This window comes from Saccopteryx leptura, chromosome 8, assembly GCF_036850995.1.
Source record: "Saccopteryx leptura isolate mSacLep1 chromosome 8, mSacLep1_pri_phased_curated, whole genome shotgun sequence".
Classification (NCBI taxonomy): domain Eukaryota; kingdom Metazoa; phylum Chordata; class Mammalia; order Chiroptera; family Emballonuridae; genus Saccopteryx; species Saccopteryx leptura.
Genome location: NC_089510.1, coordinates 38,035,052 through 38,051,767, shown reverse-complemented (window position 1 = coordinate 38,051,767; position 16,716 = coordinate 38,035,052). Strand labels below are relative to the sequence as shown.

Here is a 16,716-nt window from a genome sequence, read left to right as displayed (position 1 = left end):
GTTCTGAGCCTGTGGGTGGCGACCCCGGCGGGGTCGACTAAAGCAATGAGAATACATAATGCATATCAGGTATTTACATTCCGAATCATAACTGTAGCAAAATTACAGTTATGAAGTAGCCACCAAAATTATTTTTTGGTTTGAGGTCACCGCCACATGAGGAACTGTATTGCGGGGTCGCGGCATTAGAAAGGTTGAGAACCACTGCTCTAAACGGAAACTTCAAGAAGTATCAGGAACTCTACATTTTCTTCCGGCTATTGAAAAAAATTTTTAATTAGAAATTTTATTTCCCCTGAAAGAAGCCTTAGTGATAGATCATGTGATTCACCATCTTCTATTTTCACGGATGAAAGCCAGAGTCTGGAAACACTGAAGGACTTTTCTATGCTTCTGTGAAGTTTGTGCGAAAACCTTTGTGGCATTACGGGGAGCAGTGGCTTTTTCTCTGGAAGGCAGAGGGGATATCAGGACTTGTGCAAGAGGAGAACTGTGGGCTAGGATTTAGTTTGTCTTAGCTATTGGAACTTAGTCATTCATCAAGTATTTCTTGAGTATCTACTGTGTAAAATTGCATTAGGCAATGTGACCTCTCACTGTTACTCTTGTGAAACATTTGTATAACAGGATAATAAATATCATCTCTGCTTTTGTTAATTTACTGGCATAATTTTCTCTCCTAACCAAATGTGCTTCTCTGGTATGTATTACAGAAAGCTATGGAAGATATAGAAGAAAAGCGTAAGATTCTTAAAGAGAAACAGAGGTAAGACACAATATATTCTCTTTGCAGAATCTTCTGTGCTATATTAGAGCTAATCCTGACTTCTGAGTAGGTACATTTGGTGGTTTTTGTGATAGTCTCTCTTTTTCAGCCGGTGACATCTTATGACATTAAGCATCATATGATCAAAATCCCCCAACCAACATAATCAATGTAAAGTATTTATAAAATATATATTTGTGGCTCTGGCTGTTTGGCTTGATGGTAGAGCGTCAGTGTGGTGTATGGACTTCCTGGGTTCGATTCCTGGTCAGGGCACACAGGAGAAGTGACCATCTGCTTCTTCATCCCTCCCTCTTTCCTTTATCTCTCTCTTTTCCCTTCCAGCAACCCTGGCTAGGTTGGAACATGTTGGTCTTGGGTGCTGAGGATAGCTCCATGTCTTTGCCTTAGGTGTTAAAATAGCTCATTTGCCAAGCAATGGAGCAACAGCCCCAGATGAGCAGAGCACTGCCTGGTAGGGGGCTTGCCCAGTGGACCTCAGTCAGGGCACATGTGGGAGTCTGTCTCTCTGCCTCCTCACTTCTCACTTAAGAAAAAAAATACATACATAAATATATATATATATATATATTTGCATGTGCACATACAGGGTGGGTGGGACACAAGTAGGTTTAGAATTGTTCATATTGAAAATAATACAATAATAAATAATAATACAAGAATAAACTCTGTGGGCATGGCTAGTTTGCACAGTGGATAGAGCGTTTGCCTGCTGTGCAGACGTCCCAGGTTCAATTTCTGGTCAGGGCACACATGAGAAGTGACCATCAGCTTCTTTTCTCCTCCCTCTCCCCCTTCTCTCCCCTTTCACAGCCAGTGGCTCAGTTGGTCTGAGCATTGACCTCAGGCACTAAAAATAGCTTGATTGATTCAAGCATTTCTCCCAGACGGGGGTTGCCAGGTGGACCCTAGTTGAAGCAGAGGTGGGAGTCTATCTCCCCTCTTTTACTTTAAGAAAAAAAAAAGAATAAACTCTATGTTTTGTATGCTCACAATTGTAAACCTATTTTTGCCCCACTCTGTATTGCAAGATGGTCCTCATAAAGATTTTTTAAAATTTACTATATCATTGTCACATATGTGCTTGCTCCATATTCCTATACTCTTGCAAGCAATCTTTTAAACCTAAGGTTCTTAGAAATTCCTCATCTCGCCAAATTTCATGCTAGTCTATTACCTGTAAATACAGGTAATAAAAAAGTAAAAAGTTTACAATTGTGGGTACTCGAAACAGTTTATTCTTGTATGATTATTTATTGACTATTGTATTATCCATACTAACAACTGTAAACCTACTTTTACTCCAACCTATATGTTTACATAATGTTAAAACTTCTTCGATTCCCGGCCAGGGCACACAGGAGAAGCGCCCATCTGCTTCTCCACCCCTCCCCCTCTCCTTCCTCTCTGTCTCTCTCTTCCCCTCCTGCAGCGAGGTTCCATTGGATCAAAGATGGCCTGGGCGTTGGGGATGGCTCCTTGGCCTCTGCCCCAGGTGCTGGAGTGGCTCTGGTTGCAACGGAGCGACGCCCCGGAGGGGCAGAGCATCGCCCCCTGGTGGGCAGAGCGTCGCCCCCTGGTGGGCGTGCCGGGTGGATCCCGGTCGGGCGCATGCGGGAGTCTGTCTGGCTGTCTCTCCCCGTTTCCAGCTTCAGAAAAATACAAAAAAAAAAACACCCCAAAAAACTTCTGAATACAGAGTAAAAAATTAGTGTCTGATTGGCTGAAGCAGTGGACCTTCCAGGGGATCAGCTGACAACTTGACTTTCCCTATGTCCTTTGTCATTTAACTTCAGAAAGTTGGTCCCAGTTTCTTCCCTCTTCTCATATTGATTAAAATTTAAGATAGAAAAGCTTTCGATTAAATTGGTCACTTACATACAGTTAAGGTAAATATAGCAAGCCTATATTATGTCACCATTATACATTTATGTTTGTAAGTGCTGTCCAGCTCAGGTGTTAAAGTAAGGTCAGAATTTGAAAGTGCATTTACTTTGAGAAAGAAATGTTTAGGGAAGTATTGCTAGCGTTATTTTTTGTGAACCATGATGTGCTGTATAGTCACTACTTTCCTCAAAACTTAAATTTGAAATGGAAATCATGCATTTATCAAAATAAATGTTAAATAAATGTCTTAAAAATCTTCATTGAAAACCAAAGGCCTCTTTAATGTCTTCAGAAAGAAAAAGCTGGTTGATGCCTTGTTCGAAGTCACAATGATATACATGAAATGTAACCAACCTATATTTTATTAATAATGTCAGTTGGTGTGGAATTTTTATGGCAAAATACTTTTTTGGGGGGAGAGAATTGAAGATAATCAATCAGTACACCACTTAATATCACAATGTGGCTATCATATACTATAAAAACTTGTTCTGGGGTTCCTTACATAGTATTCTTTTTTGTTAAAGAGTGGGAGTCTAATTATTGAGTAGACATTTTTGAGAAAAAGTTTGATTCACATACATTTAACTCAACATGTACATGCATTTAAAATACATAACATGGACCCGTGTTAATAACTTCCTCAGAAAATCTGATGTACTCTATCATATCCACATAGATGGACTGCTAGAACTTTATCATGGTCCTTTGATGATAGATACATTTAAACAGTCCATAAAGTATCCTTAGTCAGTTGCAATAGCTCATGATTATGAATTTGAAAAGAAAAAGCTGTTTTTGTGGATTGAAAAGATTTACAGGATAAGTGGAGGGGAAGAATTATATTTTCTACCATTCTTGGGGGAAAAATAACATTTAAAAAATTTTTCTTAAGTGAGAAGTGGGGATCCACTCAGCAACTCCCCTCTGGGGCGATGCTCTGCCCATCTGGGGCTGTTGCTCCGTTGCTTAGCAATGGAGCCATTTCTTTAGTGCCTGAAGTGGAGGCCATGGGAGCAATCCTCATCACCCAGGGGCCAACTTGATCCAACTGAGCCATGGCTGTGGGAGGAGAAGAGAAAGAGAGAGAGAGAGAAGGGAGGGGGACAGGGTAGAGAAGCAGATGGTTGATTCTCCTATGTGCCTTGACCGGAAATCAAACCTGAGACATACACACGCTGGGCCAACTCTCTACCACTGAGCCAGCCAGCCAGGGCTGAAATAACATTTTCTAAGCATCTAATCTGTTCCAAGCTTATATTTAACATTATCACATTATCTCTTTTAGTCCTCAGGGTATTCATGTGGCTAGATAGGTGTTATTCCATTTTTTAGGTGAAATATAGAGTTGAAGTGACTCATCCATAGTCACATGATTGTTACAAAGACAAGCTTGTATTTGAAGCCAGGTCCATATTTCTGGTTCTGACATCCAGGCACTTTCATAGCTCAGCACAGCCTCTTGTTTACTATGGCTGCTTGTTTCAATTTCCATTTTGTACTTTTAATAGAAAAGTCATGTGCCTAAATCAGGCAGTAGCACAGTGGATAGAGCATCAGACTGGGACACAGAAGACCCAGGTTCAAAACCCTGAAGTTGCCGGCTTGAGCATGGGCTCACCAGCTTAAGCGCGGTGTTGCTGGCTTGAACGTGGGATCATAGACATGACCCCATGGTTGTGGCTTGAGCCTAAAGGTTGCTGGCTTGAAGTCCAAGGTCACTGGCTTAAACCCAAGGTCACTGGCTTGAGCAAAGGGTCACTTGCTCTGCTTTAGCCCCCCGGTCAAGGCACATATGAGAAAGCAATCAATGAACAACTAAAGTTCCACAACGAAGAATTAATGCTTCTCATCTCTCTCCCTTCTTGTCTGTCTGTCCATCTGTCCCTATCTGTCCCTCTCTCTATCTCTGTCTCTGTCAAAAAATAAAAATAAAAAATCATATAAAACATTAATAGCAGTACAGAATTAGAAAAATAAGAGATCATATCTATTGCCCTTGTAAACTTGCTTAACTTTGATTTACCTTTGATTTTGGAAAAAGAAAATTAAAGAATACCTTTTGACACAGTCCATCTATATAGAATATTTGGAGTCTTGCGAACAAACTGGAAGTTAGAAATCACATCCAGTGTAGGAAATACCTGAATTTTAAAACAGTCAAATCATCATTTTTTAAAAGTACTGCAGTGTATTATATGTATAAGACCAGTTAACATTTTACAGCTATTTTGACATTTTCTCATTCTTGTAAATTTAAATTGGCAAACTTGTTTTTGAGTCAAGGAATGCTTGTGTTTTACTGATATAATTATTGGCCATTGTGTTTATGCTGAATACTTGGTTATACAAGATACTGAATGTATCCACTAGGTATTCCTGCATATCTTATATATATGATATATAATTCCATTGATATTTGTCTTCTGCATTTCATTAATATTTTTGTAAACTGTATACTTTTATTTAATAAAAACTTTAAAAAATCCTTTCTCAATACAATGCTAGAGAATTAAAAAAAGCAAGGACACTTTGCCTGTTCTTTGGAGTGAACGTAGAAAACCGAAGCCAAGCTGGGGTGTTCATTTACAGTAATAACCGCTTGATCAAGATGCACGAGAAAGTCGGCCCCCAGTTGAAACTGAAGTCATTGTAAGTATGTTTCTGTTTGCAGAGGCACAGGCAGGAGGGAGGGCTGTTGCAGTAAGATCCTGTCTGTGGGGTTAGATGAGTCATTAATCATAATGGGAGCAGGTGTCATATCCTCTGTTCACCTTTCCCAGCAACGCACAGGCATTAATCTGCCTAATTTATAATACCAGTCTAGTCATATGCCTGCTCTAAGGAAGAGGTTTACTTTTGTAATGTTTAAATGCATTTTATGAGCAACTTGATGCTTTACCATTCTGTGTGCCGTTTACTCGAATTAAGTTCTTGGTATTTTACCAATTTAAAAATAATGCAAAGCTTATTAAATTTTAGAAAAGAAAAATCTAAAGTCTTCTAAAGCAACCCTGTTAACATTTTGTGTAACCCCTTCACGTGTGAGTTCTAGGCTGTTACTTGCATGAACGTGTATTTTTAACACTCTCCAGCCTATTTGAATTCCAGAGTAATACAGTCTGGTGCTTTCCCAGTGGTCTGAAACTCCACAAGCTGTGCTTTCCTGAGTTATGTCGAGTCCTGAAAAGAGACCAGAGGAAAGCACAGAGTCAGACAAGACAACCGTGACCGGTAGAATGGCTCAGGGGAAACTTTTTCATCTTGTTTTCTTTACTCTGAAGGAGTTAGCAATTCATCCATATGTTCATTCACTCAACAAACACTTATACTGCAGTATCATGCATGACAGGCATTGTATTAAACTCTGCAGACAAGATGGTGAAGAACTGTTACCATTTGCTAAGGGACTTATAGTCTAGTACAAGGGATGGTTGTGTAAATACATATTTTTTATATTGTGTGGAAACAACAAGGATGATCTTTTAAAACATAAGTTTGTTTTTACTGTATTGCTTAAAACCCCAATGCATGTAAAATAGAACTGCCTGTAGTTACTATGGTTTTTCAGTGCTCTGGTCTCCGCTTGGCTCTGTGACACCCCCCAACCCACCTGTACACACCCTCTCACTGCATTCCATTCACACCAGCAGACTTCCTGTTTCTCAGACATCCCAATCTTGTTCTTACCGTACAGCCTTGACACTATCATTTCCTCTGCCTAGAATCTTCTGCTTTAGATTTTATTGCTGGTCCTATGAGCACCAGGTCTAAAGTTCCCCCCACAAGAAGATCTTTCTGGACTGTCTAAATAAAATTAGCCCCTGTTATCACACTCCACCCACTTATCTATCATTCTTTACGTATTACAACTCCTGCTTTATTTTCCTCACATCACTTATCACCGTCTGAAACGATGTTGTACATTTATCCATTTATTAGCATCATACCTTTTCACCCTTCAATAGGAGAGTAACTTTAGGACACTGTCTTTCTGTTCATTACTGTATTCTTAGGTCCTGGAACTAGTTCCAGGTTCTCAGCTTCAAGAATGAATGAATGAATGAATGAATGAGTGAATGAATGAATTTATGCTAGAGGCAAGTATCATGACCAAAAAGACCCTTTAGGAAGAAATAATCCCCAGTCAGGCTTCTTGGGAGAAATGATGACTGAATTTAGACTTACAGACTGAATCATGAAGGGAGGGCAAAGTGGGAGGGGAAAATGGTGAGAAACTTGATAGGCAGGGGCCCCAGATTGGGAAGGCTTGATTTGTACACCATTCTGGGCATTGGGTCAGCCCTGAACAGTTAAGAGTCCAGATACTCTTTCCCAAAGCAGGTTCTATCACTAAGTAGAATATCTTAGTTACAAACATCATGAGCTGTTAATAGTGTGGGGAAAATTGATTTTATCCGTCAAGCTCATAGGCAGATACCTGTTCTTCTCAGGAGTTATCCAGCCCTTATGTCCCCTTATCAGAATTCGTTGAGCACCCCGTGGACCTTTGCAGTGAGGATAAGTCCCACCTGACAGATGAAATGAGAGTGAAGAAAGCAACTCTCTGGCCAGTTTCATTAAGAGGATCATGTCAGTTTCTTGCAGAAAGGCATTGTTGGTGTTGTTTAATGCTAAGAGACCTCTTCCTCCCCCCTACCCTGACTCCCCATGAAAGATTATAAGTTTGGTAAAGAAGGCATATTCAGTAATGATGTATTAAAGCCAATTAGTATTATGAGATCAAACACACCTGGTTGGGATCATCATAGATTTATGTAACAAAACACAATAGTCAAACTTTGACATGGTTTAGATCAAGTGAACAAATTTATTTTTGAAAAAGTTGATTTCAAAATACTGGATATATTTGCTTTTCTCCCCCTTAGCTAAACTAACTGCACAAAATTAATGCATGTATTTATTCCCCCAGACTTGGTGCAGGCGTGGTTGGAATTGTTAATATACCTTTGGAGATCATGGAGCCATCTCATAATAAGCAGGAATTTCTCAATGTCCAGGAATATAATCATCTACTAAGAGTCATGGGACAGTTCTTGGTTCAATATTGTAAAGACACTGGGATCAGTGAGTATTCAATAGTCATAGTAAGAGGTGCTTAAAAGGGATCAACTTGCGTGATTTCTTTTTTTTTTTTTTTTGGTTTTTTTTTTTTTTTTTTTTTTTTTTTTGTATTTTTCTGAAGCTGGAAACGGGGAGAGACAGTCAGACAGACTCCCGCATGCGCCTGACCGGGATCCACCCAGCATACCCACCAGGGGCGACGCTCTGCCCACCAGGGGGCGATGCTCTGCCCCTCTGGGGCGTCGCTCTGCCGCGACCAGAGCCACTCTAGCGCCCGGGGCAGAGGCCAAGGAGCCATCCCCAGCGCCCAGGCCATCCCTGCTCCAATGGAGCCCTGGCTGCGGGAGGGGAAGAGAGAGACAGAGAGGAAGGAGGGGGGGGGGGTGGAGAAGCGAACCCGGGTCCCCCATACTCCAGGCCGATGCTCTACCGCTGAGCCAACCGGCCAGGGCCTACTTGCATGATTTCTTTAAGCTGAAATGATTGCGTTGATTCAGGTAACCATTAACCTGAACCCCTGAAAGAGACCTTCCGCATTAAAAACATGAGAAAAATGAGTCTCATTCCAGTCTCAGAGGAAAGAGACAGAAGTTTTCTCCAAATAGTCTGAGAAACTGGCAAAGGGCCTGTTGGACTCCATGGTGTAAGAGCACACCGCCCATCTGGACCTGAGCAGTCCTACAGCATCATTATATCGTGCCACGGAGTAATCATTGTTGACCCTGGATAACTGTAGATATGTTAAACTTTGTGTATCTGCCAAGCCTTGAATGTGTTAATTCCAGAATGATTTTGATTAAAAATCATTAAAATAAATATGCTTGGAAACTTAAAAAGATAAACTTCAATTATTTGGAAAATTTGAATTATTCAGATCATCTTACTCTCCAGAGATATCTGAACAATGAGGTGGTATGCTATACATTAATTAAATAAACTTCCTGTAAGCTATGTAGACATAGGCTTCATTTATGGAAAGAAATAGACAAGCTACTGTGTATTTGCTCCGTGATTTGCATGAAATATGTATAATTCATGCATATCAAAAATTATGTCTCCACCCTTGAGACAACTTAAAATTTTATTATTTATTGCTCCACTTGAAGTTGAAATTTTAGAATATTTTATTTGCTTTTGTACCCACTCTGCTAGGTCCTAAAATTTTCTCATACCAGTGAAACGGAACATAGTGCAGGAATTCGGGGGAAAAAAACAATAAAAGTGAGAATGAAGTTGAGGGCACGGGTTTCCTGCCGCAGCTGTATTTTCATGTTGGACTAAAACCTGCTCAGAATGTGGGCTGTGGACCAGCATCACCTAAGAGCTTGTTAGAAACGCAGAATCCTAGGCCGCAGTCTGACCTATTGGGTTAAAGTCTGCACGTTAGCAGGATCTCCGGGTGATCAGTGTGCACGTTGAAGTTTGAGAAGCTCTGGAGAGTGCACCCGTGTCAGCTTCGCATGGCATACTTTTTCCACATGTATTCTTTTCTCAGAGACATGTTTGCAGTTATCCCAAGCCTAGGAATGACCGCCTCCTTTGACAGGGTTTGCTGACAGCTGTAGAAAGCTGGGGAATATACAGAGTGAGGAAAAATCAAACACGTACTTTCTGGTCTTTGGATGCCACGTGACACGGTACAGAAGGAAGATGTTAAGCGTTTGAAAATTGTGTAACTTCTCTTTATATTTTCTCTAGCCGTTTTCTTGTTTTCTTCATCCTTAGAATAAGGATTTTAGTCTTCAGAAAGAGCCAAACATTACATTTAAAGGTGACAGGAACGATCTCCATCCGGTTCACACCCAGGACAACCCTGCCTAGTCTTCCCTGGGTGTGAGGGGAGCCTTCTCAAAGCTCCTTCGCCTGGAGTGGGGGTGCCCTCCCAACAGCTGTTCTCTCTATTCAAGGGCGGCACTTGCCAGCCTTCCTCTTCTTATCTACTCCCTATGTAACTCCCTATCCCTTGTTTATCTACCTAATTTTATTTCAAAACTTTCTCAACAGATGTAATAAGATTCAAAATAACTGTTGTATAAATATATGTTTTAATTATTACTTGCTAATAGCATATTATTTTCCTAATTCCATAATTGGTTTTTTGTTTTGTTTTGTTTTTGTATTTTTCTGAAGTGAGAAGTAGGGAGGCAGAGAGATAGACTCCTGCATGCCCCTGACCAGGATCCACCAGCAAGCCCACTACGGGGCAATGCTCTGCCCATCTGGAGCCATTGCTTCATTGCAACTGGAGCCATTTTAGTGCCTGAAGTGAGGCCATGGTTCCATCCTCAGTGCCCGGGCCAACTTGCTCCAGTGGAGCCTTGGCTGCAGGAGGGGAAGAGAGAGAGAGACAGAGAGAAGAGAGAGACGGAAGGGTGGAGAAGGCTGCAGGAGGGAAGGAGAGAGACAGAGAGAAGAGAGAGATGGAAGGGTGGAGAAGCAAGTGGGCGCTTCTCCTGTGTGCCCTGACCGGGAATTGAACCTGTGACATACACATGCCAGGCTGTCACTCTACCAAATGGCCAGGGCAACCAACCATAATTGTTTATGAATTGATTTCGAGCTAGAAAGTACCATCAAAAAAGATGTTCCTCTAGAAGGAAGGCAGAGAAGAGAAAGGAGCGAGCATGTGCATCTGTTCACACTTCTCACAACCTCATCCCAAACTCCATTATCAAACCGAGTCAAGTACTCAAGGTCAGAATTGGTAGTCTCAGGAACTGTGCTGAGGAGATTGACCTTCAAGATCTTTGCGTATTAATTCCCACAGGAGTAACCAAAGTGTTATGTGATGTTTGCCTACTACTCTGAAAGCCAGTATTACAGGACACATCATTTTAAGGAAAAGTAGGCTAAGTTTTTTGCCTTATAAATAAAAGATGCAATCTTTGTATTTGCTGTAAATCTGATCTGTTTCTATGGAAAATTGAGCCCTTGTAAAAATTGAATCGGCAGAAAGGGAAATGGAGAGGTAATGACTTTGTGTCATTTATCAAATTTGTTTTTCCTTTTGGCATAGTTGATGCTGAGAATCTCAAATCCTTCCCTTGTCTCTGAGTCTGACCTTACCGCACTGTCTGCTTCTATGCTTTCTGAAACTTTATACATCCTTACAGTAAAATGGAAATATGAATCGTCAGCCTTTTTGCAGTATGGATAGAAGGAGAAGGAAAAGATTAGAAACATCAGCTGAGATTTGAGTTTGAACTGAAACGATTACATAGAAATTTATTACTAAACTTCTCCAAAATGGATCAAATGTAGCTGATGTACCAAAATGAAATCTGTAATATAATAAGCATAACCTTTCCCAGAAGAACTCAAATTATAGGGCCTCAGGCTGGCAAGGAGGCTAAAAGTCATTTAATCCCGTTACCCCCTCCCCATGTTTTGCCCTCTCTGCTCAATCACTCCTGCCCCAGGCAAGTGGACTGCCATTTAATTTTTTTTTTTTTTTTTTTTTTTGTATTTTTCTGAAGCTGGAAACGGGGAGAGACAGTCAGACAGACTCCCGCATGCGCCTGACCGGGATCCACCCGGCACGCCCACAAGGGGCGACGCTCTGCCCACCAGGGGGCGATGCTCTGCCCCTCCGGGGCGTCGCTCTGCCACGACCAGAGCCACTCTAGCGCCTGGGGCAGAGGCCAAGAAGCCATCCCCAGCGCCCGGGCCATCCCTGCTCCAATGGAGCCTTGGCTGCGGGAGGGGAAGAGAGAGACAGAGAGGAAGGAGGGGGGGTGGAGAAGCAAATGGGCGCTTCTCCTATGTGCCCTGGCCAGGAATCGAACCCGGGTGCCCCGCATGCCAGGCTGACGCTCTACCGCTGAGCCAACCGGTCAGGGCCTGGACTGCCATTTTAAGCCTAAGTAGGGCCTCCCGTGAAAGAAAAGTTGCTGCTTCTTGAAGCAGCCTATGAATGTCCACACAACTGTATTGAAAATATTTTTTCATATTCAAGTCCAATCTATTCCTCATGTATTCTTTCACTCACTCACCTGTGCTAGGCTTGGAGTGTCGTAAGACTAACAGATCGGTCACGGTCCACCCTCTCAGGGACTGGACAGTCCAGCAGACCTAACATGATTTGACAGTTGGAATTAAGATTGGTGTCCAGCAGAGAAGAGAGAGTGCTGAGGAAGCCAGGGGTCAGGAGCCCACCATCTAGAGCCCGAAGAAGACCTCCCTGAAGAAGCCATAGTTCCTAAAGGATGAGGCAGAGTCAGTCGGGCCAGCTTAGTTCTTCCTCCTCGGGGCCATGAGTGATTGGCCTATAAAGCCTTTTTTAAATGACAGCCCACCAGATATCTGAAGACAAGCTTTCTGTCTCTCTCCAGCCTTGTTTTATCTTAACATTTCAGATTTTGTTGTTATTCTTTATTCAACATGGCATTAAATATACTTTGCATTTAAGGTTCTGCTTTATAAAGTGTATCACCTAGAAACAAAAATTCTAGGTTTCATCTCCCTTCTAGTCTCCACTGCACAGAAGTGTATGGTTCTGAGCTGGGAGCCAGGAAGCCCTAAGGAACCTCCGAATGTGGCTAGAAGTCCTTGAATCCCTATCTACCAATTGTTGTCTAAAATGGCATTATGCCTCATACACACACACACAAACACGTGCGCGCACTACCATTTTTCAAACATCAATAGATGTAGTTATAGGTAGTAAAATCACAAAAAAGTGTTATTAAATTTATAGCTTTTTTTTTTATCATGCAGGCCAGGGGGTGGCAGTTCTGAAATTATTTTGCAGCTTAAGGAGGTCCTTGTGGGAAACTACCGATTTGGAAGAAGAGAAAACGATGCTTGCAGCATTGCCAGGTGAAATAATGAAGTTGATGCCTAGAGCACCTTGGAGCAACTCAACGGATTCCTGGAGTTTTGCTGTGGAGCCAACTGTGCTCACAGTAGAGGGGAGGAGTGAAAACATTCTGACTGCAGCTGCCACCTGCTTCTGCCATTGACTGTACCAGGAAGTGAGACTGGCCCTACCCCACATCACCATTCCCTGGAGCCAAGAGAACAGGGGCCTGTAAGCAGTTCACCACCACAGAAGACCCCTGGCCTTGCTTTCTTCTTCAGTTTAAATAGAGCACTTTGGGAAGCGATTATATAGGGCCTCTCTGTTCTCACGTGCACCACAGACTCTAAGGCATCACGGCAGTTCTTCCTGATAAGTGGCAGTTGGCCTCGTGATTCTTCTCAAGAGTGTGCAGGTAGCACTCTACCACTGATGGAAGTGGCCGTATCACTTGGAACCAGTTTGCCATTCCTAACCGAGGAATTCTGTTGAGAATGTAGGTGATAAATGATCACACCCATGGATCAGCTTAGGAAGGGTCAGATGTCTGGCTTATCTAAAAACGAGACAGTGATGACAAACAGGACAATAGTCAACAAAGGATGAGGCATGATTTACTGTCCCCTTAGTATGGATATGCATTTTCTGCCTCAAGAAATCTTTAAAAATAGAATATAATCATCTATATAGATGCAGAACTATCTGAAGGCAGGAACCAGATTTAAATACCTCTCTAGCTTATCATTTTCTCGGTGCTTTGATTTTATAAATATTTTGGACATCCTTGTTTTGATTAAAACTATCAGAGCTTTGCTTTATAGTTTTACTACTAAATTTTATTTCTTCTCCTCTTGGGTAATTGCTTTCCTGGTTGTCTTTGTACATTCTGTGAACAGACACGAAACTGACATTTAGGATAGTGTTACATTTCTCATATTTTTCGGAGGCAAATATGTATGAACTGCTCCTTTAATATTGCTTTTGGACAAATTTTACTATGTTATTGCAGTATTTTACTTTTTAATTTTAATTTTTTCCTGGTTTTAAGAGGCTCCTAAAAATTAATCACATGACTTTAAATATTAGAAATCTTCCGGCCCTAGCTGGTTGGCTCAGTGGTAGAGCATTGGCTCAGCATGTGGATCTCCTGGGTTCAATTCCTAATCAGGGCACACAGGAGAAGCAACTGTCTGCTTCTCCACTCTTCTGCTCCCCTTCTTTCTCTCTCTCTCCCTCTCTCTCTCTCTCTCTCTCTCTCTCTCTCTCTCTCTCCCCTCCCTGCCACAGCCATAGCTCGATAGGTTTGAGTTCATCAGCCCCACGCACTTATGGTAGCTCAGTGGAGCCTCTGTCTCAAGTGCTAAAAATAGCTCACTTGGGAGCATGGCCCCAGGTGGGCAGAGCATTGGCTCCGGGTAAGAGTGGACAGGTGGATCCCAGTCAGGGCGGGAGTCTGTCTCTCTATTTCCCTCCTCTCACTTAGAAAAGAAGAAGAAGATAAAAAAAGAGAAATCTTCTAAATTAAGTACTCCATACATAGGTAGCAGTAAATTAAATTTTCAGTTTTTCTCAGATAGTTGTTCTAGAAATTGGAATTTTAATTCTGTATTTTATTAGTTTAACAAGCTTGTTGATTATTCAAACAAAAGTTTCAAGGTATGTGTTCTTCTATAATTTTATATATGACCTATGTGCTTGCAGCATTTCTTGTTTACAGATTGTTAAAGCAGAGTTTTAAAATTACAATACCTTGAGGATGTTGAAATAATATTATCTTGGAATTCATAAATTTTGGGTTATCTACATAGCTCTCTTCAGAGTGGCTATAAATATTCTTAAAAATACAGTAAGTACTTTTTTCAAGCTTTGAAATTTCACTCTTTTGCTCTTAATTGACTTCTGAATGAAAGGGTAATTTTCAAACCTTTATTAAGACACATTAACAGAAACATGAATTATTAAAACCATATGTTTAAAATATCCATAATTATAGGTATATAATTGACTACTTTAGTCAAGGGCAGCCTAATATAATAAATTTTTATTACTTTTACTGTTTCTTGCCAGTAGGATAGGCAAAAATTTTTCTTAGCTTTATTGGGGTATAATTGCCCCAAAGTGTATATACTTAAAGTATTCGGTGTGATGATTTGATATACACTGTGAAATATCTGCCACAATCAAGTTAACATATTCACCTTTTTGCGTGCGTTGGTGAGAATGCTTAAGATCTTCCCTCTTAGCAGGTTTAAAGCATACAATATAGTCTTATTAATTAGTCATCATGGCGTACATTAGATCTCTGGAGCTCATTCATCTTATAAGGGAAAGTTTGTGCCCTCTGACCAACGTCTTCCCAGTTCTCCTTCCCCACAGCTGCTGGCAACCACCGTTCTACTCTGTTTCTGGATCCTATACTAGTTCTATTTTTAATTTTTTGAGGAACTTTTGTATCGAGTTCCATAATAGTTGCACCAATTTACATTCCTGCCAGCAGTATGCAAGGTTCCCCTTTACTCTGTATCTTGCCAACACTTCTGTCATTTTCGTAACAGCCATCCTCACAGGTGTAAGGTGAAATCTGATTGTGGCTTTGATTTGCATTTCCCCAGTGATTAATGGTGTTTAACACCTTTTCATGTACCTGGTGGACATTTGTATGTATTTTTGGAAAACTGTCTGAATATACAGGTTCTTTGCCCATTTATTAGAGTATTTATTTTGCTATAGAGTTGGATAAATAAATTCTTTGTATATTTTAAATATTAACTCCTGATCAAATATATGGCTTTCAACATTTTCTCCTTTTCTGTTTGTTGTCTTTTTATTTTGTTGATTGTTTCTTTTGTTCTACAGACGTTTTTAGTCTGATGTCCCATTTTTGATATTTTTTGTTGTGTATTTTGGTGTCATATCCAAAATTCATTTTCAGAGCAGTGTCAACTAGTGTTTTTCCTATGCTTTCTTCCGGGAGATTTATGGTTTCAGGTTTTACATTTAAGTCTTGTCCATTTCAAGTTAATTATTATGAGTGGTATAAGACAGGGTGTCCAATTTTATTAAGGTGTCTTAATTCTTTTGCATGTGGATATTCAGTTTTCCTGAGATCATTTATTTAAGAAATTATTTTTTCCTGTGGATGTTTTTGGTGTCCTTGTCAAAGATTGGTTGACTAGAGTATGTGTGGATTTATTTTTAGGCTTTCTATTCTGCTCCATTGGTCTATGTAACTGTTCTTTCTTTCCTCAAATATCATACTGTTTTGATTACTGTGATTAATAGTAATCAGGGAGTATGGTGCATCCAGCTCTGTTGTTCTTTTGCAAGATAGCTTTGACTATTCAAGGTCATTTATAGTTATATATGAATTTGGGGATTTTTTTGTACTTCTCTGAAAAATGCCATATGAATTTTTATAGGGATTGCATTGAATCTTTAGATTACTTTGAGTAATATGGGTATTTAAAAATACTGATTTTTTTTATCCAAAAACATGGGGTATCTTTCCATGTATTTGTATCTTAAATTTCTTTAATCAGTGTCTTACAGTTTTCAGTGTAAAGGTCTGTCACCTACTTGGATACATTTAATCCTACACATTTTATTCTATTTCATAAGATTGCTCTTTAGTTCTCTTTGAGATAGTTTGTTGTTAGCATATAAAATGTAACTTATTTTTGTATGTTGATTTTGTAACATGCAACTTTACTGACTGACTGCACATATATGTACAATTGTTATTTACATTTTGTTATCCTCTTGATGAATTGATTCTTTTTCATTATATAGTTATCTTTGTTTTCTGTTACAGTTTTTTATTTGAAGTATATTTTGTCTTATATAAATATAGCTCTTGGTTTCCATTTGCATGAAACATCTTTTTCCATATCTTTCCTTTGAGCTTATGTATGAACTGAAGTGAATCTTTTGTAGACAGCATATAGTTCAGTCTTGTTTTTTATCTATCAGACACTTTGTCTTTTTATTGGAGAATTTAATTCATTTACATTAAAGTAATTTTTGATAGATAAGGACTTAAAATTGTCATCTTACTGTTTTCTGGGTGTTTTACAGTTCCTTTGTTTCTTTCTTCCTCTTTTGTAGTTTTCCTTTGTAATATATTTTGATATATATAGTGTTATGCTTTATCGCTACAATG

The 16,716-nt window shown here is 40.1% G+C and overlaps 1 protein-coding gene across 1 annotated transcript in view; it reads left to right on the top strand.

Moving 5' to 3' along the window:
- MORC1 (MORC family CW-type zinc finger 1) overlaps window positions 1-16,716 on the top strand; it is a 201,465-nt gene that overhangs the window by 93,849 nt on the left and 90,900 nt on the right. Inside the window, exons 12-14 of the mRNA XM_066347035.1 lie at window positions 703-766; window positions 5,183-5,326; window positions 7,608-7,762. Coding sequence (XP_066203132.1) covers window positions 703-766; window positions 5,183-5,326; window positions 7,608-7,762 — 363 coding nt within the window. The remainder of the gene's footprint in view (window positions 1-702; window positions 767-5,182; window positions 5,327-7,607; window positions 7,763-16,716) is intronic.